Source organism: Setaria italica, chromosome III (genome assembly GCF_000263155.2).
Source record: "Setaria italica strain Yugu1 chromosome III, Setaria_italica_v2.0, whole genome shotgun sequence".
Classification (NCBI taxonomy): Eukaryota; Viridiplantae; Streptophyta; class Magnoliopsida; order Poales; family Poaceae; genus Setaria; species Setaria italica.
The window spans coordinates 21329346-21338890 of NC_028452.1; the positions used below are offsets into that span (position 1 = coordinate 21329346).

General features: G+C 46.2%; 1 protein-coding gene across 1 annotated transcript; it reads left to right on the forward strand.

Annotated features, from left to right (window-relative positions):
• The first annotated feature begins 4190 nt into the window (after window positions 1-4190).
• On the forward strand, window positions 4191-5151 carry LOC111256748 (serine/threonine-protein phosphatase 7 long form homolog). The gene is made up of 4 exons (XM_022825248.1): window positions 4191-4430; window positions 4518-4714; window positions 4794-5027; window positions 5136-5151. Exons 1-4 carry the CDS (start codon window positions 4245-4247, stop codon window positions 5149-5151), a joined length of 633 nt encoding a protein of 210 aa, XP_022680983.1. The 5' UTR covers window positions 4191-4244.
• The last annotated feature ends 4394 nt before the right edge of the window (window positions 5152-9545 follow it).

A 9545-nucleotide genomic window follows, 5' to 3' on the forward strand; every position in this document is an offset into this window, starting at 1 on the left:
AAAAGGCTAAGCTCATGGAGTAGGATCATTGATTATATAATGTAGATAGATAGTTGTTGTATTAGTTGTTGTATAATTGTAGATAGATAGTTGTTGTATAATGTAGATAGATAGTAATATTGATAAATTAGAATAGTTAGGTAAAATTTAGATAGGTAGGTAGAATTGTTAGATAAAATAGGTAGATAGATAAGTTGACAGATAGATATAATTGTTAGATATGATAACTAATAGCATAGTAAACTAGTTATTACGATATTTAGTTAAGTAGTTGTATAGGTAAGTACGTATGTACATATTAGGTGACATAGTTAGTTAGTATATGTGACATAGTTAGTTAGTTGTATTTACTAGTTAGTAGTCAATTGATACTATCTGATTTCATACTAGACTTAGAATGTTTAATTTATTATGGACTAAATGAATTGTGCGTCGTTATATTGATATACTAGATGGAGAACGTAGTGAGCATATATTACGGAGGCACTGTGGAAAGGGATGAATATGGATGTGTTAAGTTTGTTGGCATGCAGTGCGAGGTTGTCATATTCGATGAGAAACCATCGTTTAGTGAGTTGGTTGCAAGGGCTCGGGAGGAGTTACATTGTCATGAAAATGATGAAATCACAGTCGAGGGTATACTTCACCTAGGTTCGCCTCTCAACATTCAAAGGAAGATGGTCCCAATTCGGTGTGCAGGTCAGTGGGAGAAATATGTGAGGACGGTTATGAATGGTCATTCCCCAAGTGTTGAAGTGGTTGTTCGGCCGGTGGGAGTTGATCGAAATCCTCGTCGGTTTTCCCGACCAATGGGTCAACGGGCACATTTTGATCCTCCCGTCCCAGAACCTCTTATGGACGTGGATGTTGCACCTACTATTCCCGATGCTGAATCTGCCCCTAATGAAGTAGTTGGACATGGTTGTCGGATTGTTGATGATGTGGCGGACTCTCCTAATGAGTTCCTTTTCACTTAGAATGATCCGAGTAAGTGTCTCACCAGTTTCTATTGATAAGAGATAATCCATTCGTTCCATCCACTTATTCTTTACTCATATTTGTACTTGATGGCGCAGGAGATATTCCAGAAAATGTGGATGTGCCTCTAGTTGATGCGCAAGTGCAATGTGGAGATGGATTGCGTGGCTCTAATAGTGTTGAAATTTTGAATGATGAAGATGCATACGAGATGGGAGTGGATCTTGATTCTGATGATGATCGTCCTGTTGGAGAGATGACAGAGAGTGATATTGAGATGTTCAGGCGTATATTCCCCGGACGTCGTGATCCGATAGTTAACGAGTTTAGCGACCTGAGTCTTTCCGATCAGGCGTTTGCAGAAGGATGTGGATATGAGCTCTTAGAAGCTCCTGAAGCTGGTCCTAGTATGGTTATTGAGGAGGGTAGGGTATTTAAGGACCTTCCCGCATTGAAGAGATGGTTGCAAGCTTTTGCGGTGATACGGAAGAGACCGTACAAAGTGTTGCATTCATATGCGGAGCGCCGTTACATAGTTGTGTGTGACAAGGAACGGTGTCCATGGAGGGTTTGTGCAAGAAAGCAAAATATCACCGGGAAGTGGAAGATCACAAAAGTTGTCGGTCCACACAATTGTGCTGACCATGAGCTTACAGTGAGACATCCGCAGCTAACATCTACCCTCATTGCGAAGCGGTTGATGGGAATATTGAAGGAACAACCGAACATGAAAGTGAGAACAATTATAAGAACTGTTGAGGAGATTTATGGAGGATATGTGATAACTTATGGTAAAGCTTGGAGGGCTAAGCAGCGAGCGTGGAGGATGATTTATGGGGATTGGGAGTCTGGGTACGAGCAGCTGCCAGTGCTTTTTAATGCAATTAAAGCGGTGAATCCAGGCATGCATTATGAGTACATCCCAAAGCCAAATGCTTGGAAGGACGGGAGGCAGATATTCGGGCGTGCGTTCTGGTGCTTCCCTCAGTCTGTGGAAGCCTTTAGGCACTGTTGTCCTGTTTTCTCTATTGATGGTACGTTTTTGATTGGCAAATATAGAGGCACACTTCTTATAGCCATATCTTGTGACGCGAACAATATGTTGGTTCCTTTGGCATTTGCATTGGTTGAGAGGGAGAACAATGACAGTTGGGGGTGGTTCTTAAGACTAGTCCGGATACATGTGGTTGGTCCTGGTAGGGAGGTTGACGTCAAATCCGATAGGCATCAGGGCATACTTCATGCTGTGCAAGAACAGATAGAGGGTTATGCACCTTTGCATCATCGTTGGTGCACTCGGCACCTTGCGGAGAACCTTCTTCGGAAGGATGGTGTGAAGGATAATTTTGATCTGTTTCAAGTTGCAGCACGTCAGCTTGAGGACTATTACTTTCAACGCAAATTGGAGCAGGTAAGGACCGCAACAAATGCAGAAGGTCGACAATGGCTCGCTGGTTTGATGAGAGATTTAGATAAGTGGACTAGATCTCACGACGCCGGTGGTTGGAGGTACGAGTTTCAGTGCAGTAACATGGCTGAGTCATTCAATAAGTTGTTATTGGGGATACGTGGTATGCCTGTGAACGCAATCGTTGAATTCACCTTCTACAGGCTTGTTGCGTGGTTCAATGAAAGACACGCAAAAGCAGAAGCGTTGCAGGTTGCTGGGGAGAGATGGGCTGAAAAACCAAAGAGACATCTCATCATTGCAAATGAAAGGGCTTCCACACATGAGGTGCAATGTTTTGATCTCGGCTCAAGGACTTATCAGGTGGAGCATAGGGGCGGTACAACGTCCGACGGTGAGGTCCGAGAGTCGAGGATACATGTAGTAGTTCTCCGAGATTTCAAGTGCACTTGTGGTAGGCCAAGGCAGTACCACTTCGTATGTTCTCATTTGGTGGCAGCAGCTAGGCATCGCAATTTTGATATCGAGAGCATGATACCACATGATTTCAGCGTAGGCAACCTTGTGCGGACATGGAGCCCCCGCTTCGTGCCTTTCCGGGATCCTAGAGAGTGGCCTCCGTATGATGGGCCAAAATATGTTGCGGATCCTGCATACCGTTGGAACAAACGTGGAACAAGGAAGCGGACGAGGCATAACATGACTATGGATCAGGTATCCGGAAGAATGAGGCGTGGTAGAGCAACACCATTTCTTGCTGATCCAGAACAGAACGAGTGCGGCAAGTGCGGCAAATTGGGTCATAATTCACGCACTTGCCGTTGGCAAATTAGTGAGGTGCGACTAGTAGCTCTTTTCGTTACTTGATATGTATTTTATTCATACAGGTTGTGTTTCTACATCTCTAACTTCATGATTTATTGTTTACTAATCTTATTTCTTTTTGCCTTTTTGTAGGATGGCGCACTTCCACCTTCTAGACCAGGCGTACGACCAGACCCACCGAGGTCGTCTTATAGCGGGAGGGCAGGTAATAATTTACAATTCATGATTAAAGCTTTACGAGCATCCACGTCTTGTGTCCTATGAAATCTCTAACTCGGTTTATTTGCATGCAGGTCCTTCCGCTCCTTCGTTCTAGAGCCCATGATGGGTTTTTGGCGCTGCAGTACGACGACCGCTACACTCCTTTGCTACAGATGGCTGGCCTAGATGTCATCTCGTATCAGGTTCGTCGTGGGATGCCCAAGTTCAATTCAGCGGCTATAACTGCGTTGGTTGACAGGTACTGTTACCACTAATCATATTCATTTTGTTATGTCTTTACATGTTATCAAATAATAATCCGGCGAAATGTAGGTGGCGACCCGAGACTCACAGCTTTCACCTCCCGTTCGGAGAGATGATAGTGACCCTACAGGACTGTCAGAATATGCTGGGTCTGTCGATTCGGGGCCAGCCAGTCATTGGGCCGTGCGTCTCAGATGGTTGGAGAGCACGAGTCGCAGCCTTCCTGGGGCGAGAGGTTGAGGAGCAGGGGACTCGCACATCTGGAGTGCTAATCTCATGGCTGCGGGAACACTTCGGCCAGTGCCCTCAGGACGCGGATGCTGAGATAGTTGGACACTACTGCAGGACCTGGATACTACACCTCTTTGCCTGCGTTCTTTTCCCAGACGCTACAGGTGACACAGCGTCTTGGATGTGGATCCACTGCCTCACTAACTGGCACCAGGCTGGTTTTTACAGCTGGGGATCAGCTGTGTTGTGCTTTCTATACCGGCAGCTGTGTGAGGCGTGCCGTCGGACTTCGGGCTCCCCGTCAGTTGGTGGGTGTGTCTACCTGTTGCAATTATGGATGTGGTCCCGTATTCCTGTTGGTCGGCCCGAGATTATGCCGCGTCGACCGTGGTTCCCAGGTGAGCCGCCGAGACGACAGCCGACATGGGCATATATTTGGGATCAGGTTAAGGTTAGCCATACGAGGTTGGACCGCGCGTACCTGGATTACATCAACGAGATAGACGCGCTCACTGCTCATAGTGTAAGTGAATTTTTTTTAAACATGCTTTGCAATCTTTTAGTATAACAACTAACGTTTTTGATTCAAATTTTGCAGGTAAATTGGCAGCCTTACGACGGAGACGATCCACTTCCTTTTCCCCTTAGCATCATGTGTGCGACGGATGATGATATTTATAGGATGGTGTGCCCTCTTATTTGCTTTTATGCTGTCGAGTACCACCTGCCACATCGAGTAGCACGTCAATTTAGGATGAGGCAGATTTGGCCACCACAGGCGACCTCGACTAGTATAGAGTTACACAAGTAAGTCTTTTCCTTTTTCATATATTTCAATACTATTAACTAAATTTTGGCTAACAGTAACGTGTAACGTGACGTGCAGCGTGGATCGAAAGAAGAAACAGAAGGTCTCCGAGTGGCCCGCGTTCCACCACGCGTACATCCAGGAATGGGAGCAGTTCGAGCAGAACTTGGACGAGAACAACGAGCCGCACACAAACAGTGCGTACAGGCAATACCAGAGCTGGTACCAAGGTGCGACGCGGCACAGGCTGAGGGAAGCGTGGACGCAAGATGACTACGCCGATATCCACTCATCCGACGATGAAGACACGGTGTACGATCAGAGTACTCGTGTTGGAAGGCAGGTGGAGGCAGGACCAATCCTGGATAGGATGGTAAGACAATTGCTTCGCTTTCCTATGTTCTATGTTACGTTACTTAGAGATTTAGATAGTTAGAGAAGGACTTAGTGATCATCTGACTTAATCATTTAGTCGTTTAGTGACTTAGATATTTGTTGCTTTAGTAACTTAGTCATTTGTTGCAGGGGCGTACCCTACAAACCTCGGTTAGAGATATAGAGCATATCCGTCCACGAGTTAGGGACCCCGAGATACGGAGCGTCCTAGAGGTAAGTCTCAAATTATTCTTTCTAATACTTTATTAATACGTTACATTCTTCATTTGTGTAACTTGTTTTTACTACTGCAGCGATTGTCAAATCGGCTTCGCCGTGCCGCTGCTCGTTGTGGTTGCAGGACTGCCACGACGCGAGACGTGCACGTTCCATCCTTGCGCGAAGGAGGCGTCGGTACGTCCAGCCAAGGCCCCTCAGGTTCCAAATCAATTGCATCCGAGGAAGTCGACGACGACGATGATGACGACGATGATGAGCAGAGGGCCGAGGAGATTGGCCCGTCTCAGCTACAGGAGGCTCCCTTGACTTAGCCTACACAGGTTGTAGGGGGCACTAGACTACGTCGTCCATATTCTCCTTACACTCCAGGCACCGACGCCCTTGGTCACAAGGGTAAGGGTAAGACTAGGAGGCAGTGACGACTCTGATTGCGAACTTTGTATCATATGGACTATTTGTATATATAAGGACTTTCATTCTGAACTATTGTGGATTCTATTCTGAATGTGTCATATGCTTCTATGCTTGTATTTATATTCACTATTCATCTCGTAATTTTGTATGGATTGCATCTGCCGAAATTTCGCTAACAAGTACCATTTTTATTTTCTACGGATATTTTAGTAGACTACGACTTCGAAATGCATTACATCGCAAAATGAACATATGTCGTCTACAAATTGCGTGTCCTTACTTAAAGTGCATTATTACATGACAACATAATAAAAGTCTCACAGTAGAAAATATTGTTCATAAATAAACCATAGAACTAGAACCTAAATATGGCTACTGAGTGCAACGAGGCCACTTTCCCTTCCTTAAGGCATCGGGATTCTCCTCAACCGCTGCTTTCGCTCGGCGTGCCCGCTCAAGCTTCTTCTCTCTCTCCTCCCTGTTCGCAGCAACCCGCCTCCTTTCCTCCTCTTCCTTGTGCTCCTTTTCCGCAGCCTCCTCTACGAGCCTCTTCTCGTACACCTCCTTCCTCTCTGCATCCCAGCGCATCATATACTCCAAAAACTCCTTGTCTTCAGGATCGATCTCAGTGTCGATCCACTGCTCAAAATTACATAGCGGTGGAGGGGTCTACAACAAATGCAATTGTTATAAAACAAAAAAATTATGGACAATAATTATAAGACAACAACATTTCCTTACCAACATGTTAATGCGGCGCTGACGAAGTGTAGGTTCAAACGCAAAGTTGGAACACATCCAATACCTCTGCCTATACGTGGCATGTTCTTCGGACTTGGCTACCTTGCAAGGATCGCCGCAAAAGCACATTGGCACTGGAACACCACTAGGCAGAGGCAATGGATCGAATGCATTTCCGGTCTTCTTTGCGCCATAACTACAATTTTGTTTATTTGGTTCTATTAATCAAACGCACTTAAGAATAAACCTACAATTAAGGTTTTTTCATTTGATCCACAACAATGAGTATATAACATAACTACGGGCGTTGAGATTATCTTAGTTTCTTAGCTTTTCCACGCCTCGGCATCCTACATTTGCATGAAACCCTAAGTTCAAAAATGCAAGAAATATATAGCGAATCGATGTGAAAAAAAGGTACGACGGAGAGAGGATACCTTGCTCTTCAGGAGCCACGGATCAAATGAAAGTTTCCTAAGCTACCATGTCGATTCGTAGTCTAGGGCAAAGTAGGGAGAGTAAAAACCCGAGAGAGTGGAGAATAATGAGGAGGAACTCTTGGGCAGGAAGAAGGGGCGTTATATATGATAGGGGGCTTGGCGCCAGGGAGGCTGGCGCCGAGCCTCGGCGCCACGTTAGCGGGCCTGGCGCCACGGTGGAGGCGCGGCGGAGGGACCTTGGCGCCAGGACGTTATACCTTGGCGCCAGCCATCCTGACGCCAAGCCGAGGGTCCATTTTCGGAATTGGTTTCGTCAGGGACCTATTTGTGAGATTTTTTCGCGAAAAGGGGGGCGCGAGCCCATCTTTGCCGCGCCACAGCTTTATACATTCGTCCGTACGTCGATGATCCCAGGTGCCCTGGTACCTGATTCGATTGCAGACAAAAACATTGGCCAATGCAATGCAATGGAACGCTCATTGGCCAATGGAAATAATTAGAGTACAACTGGCCGATTGAACTTAAGAAAGAAAATCAGAGATATGCTCCCTGTTTCACGTATGGTCTTTGTAGATTGATTTTGTAGGTCGCATTTAGACGAGCGCGGAGTCGACGCCGAGGACAGATGAGTTGGTCCGGATGCCTCAGCCGACGTAGATGGGGTCCTGGGCGGTGGCCGGCTTGGTACTTGCCCCATCCTCGGTGCGTAATCGTCGTGGCGAATGGCGCATGAAACCAGGCGGTACTCGATTGGAGGGAGAAAAGCCGTATGCACCAATTGTAAATGAGAGATCGATATACTGCAAAATTGGACCGACCTAATTCCAATTCGTAGAACGACTCACCCGATTAGTACTGCCATCAAGCTCACTAGGAGGATTCGGCAATCACTCCTACCCAATCCGCCAACTGTCGGATTTAGTGACCGAAAGTGCATCAGGGGTTACCCAAGTGGTAGATTTGTAAGCAGGGGAGATCGTAAGACCAAAAACTCGAATGATAATACAGAGACGCAAGGTTTGGACAAGTTCGGACCTCCGAAGAGTAATGCCCTACGTCCTGTGTTCTGGTGGATTGTATTGCTAGCATGGGATGAGTTGAGGTGAGTTACCCTCAGGGGTGTCCCTAATCATCTTATATAGGCTGACGATCTAAGGTTACAAGTCGGACTAATCCTAGTCGGTTGCTACATGAAAAATAATCTGAGTTGGACAACAACAATTATCCCACGATATTCAGACTGAATTGATTTATGCAGCCAATGGTCCGATGAATGGTCCATCAACTTCCTGTTGAACTGCAGGCCCATTATGCCCATTGTCATCAGCAGGCCCAATTGGCCACTATCCCCACTTATTTCCATTGCCCTGAACATTCTCATTAGCATTTGCATTGCTCTAATCCTGCACATTACCATTCACCTGACCATCCCTGCCCATTAACATTCATATTTGGCGATCCATTCCTAGGCTGCCCAAAACCAAAGAATTGAAAGAGATTTGGCTGTATTTCATCAGGACTATGAGGCTGAGATCAGAAGGAGCACCTCCCAACATGGTTGCTTGAAAAATCTCACACTGAGTTGTCTAGGATTCACCCTCAAAACCCTCACCATCAGAGCAAACAATAAACCAAGGAATTTCCTCCAGATTAACCACTCTTGCTTTGACTAAAACCCTTGCTAAATGATTAAAGGTTTTACAATATCCTTATGGGTCCAGAAATCATTATTGAATCCAAGAAGCATAAGCCAGACTTCATAATTCATGTTAACAGACTTATTATTCCAACCTTTAGTATGCTTCACAAAAAAAATTCTCGTATCACCATTGTTATGTGGGCTACTTGCAATCAAGAAATCCCTATCATGAAAATGATTGAAGCGAACAAAGGCCTTACCAAAGGGCATGGCTGAATAGTGCGATAGCCTAAACGCTTTTGATTCCTTAGAAAATCATCGAACACTTCCCTAACAGAGTGGAAGGATACCTGTTGTTCTGGAAGAGGCTCGATCAAAGCAATGGCGAGGTCACTGTTCCTGTCGCGGAGGCCGCCCAAAACAACCCTGGACATCACCTTCCTATGCGGAATCATCACTCGATTGCAGTTTGGGGGCATGAATGGTGCATGGTCAACAAACTTGTAGGTCGTGATTGACCCGTGACAATCGGAATCTGCCAAAGGGGTAGGTAATGTAGCAACGATTAGGGTTTTCTCGGTGGCGGTGGGAGGCTGTGTAGCTGTTGTGGGGTCTGTTCGCTTCAGCTTATAAGTCGGCTGAAAAGCTGAAACGGCTGATTTGTTGTGAGAGGAAAACACTGTTTGGTGGCTGATAAGCCGGTTGAATAAGCTGAAGCGAACAGGCCGGTGGATAGTTGATCAGAAGCGTGATGCGATGAGAATGTAGCTTGGATGCGGACGCTTGAGGCTAGCCGAAGCTCAAGGTCATCATTGCAAGGCAAGGCTGGAGGCGGATGTGCTGCTGACGGAGCCGGCGAGGAAGAGAACTGGGGCAAGGTAGGCGAAGGGGCATTCACTACCAAAGATGAAGGGTCGGCCGTCTCAGGGCAGAAATCGTCCCCAAACAATTGACCGGTGCCATTGACAATTGGGACCCCAA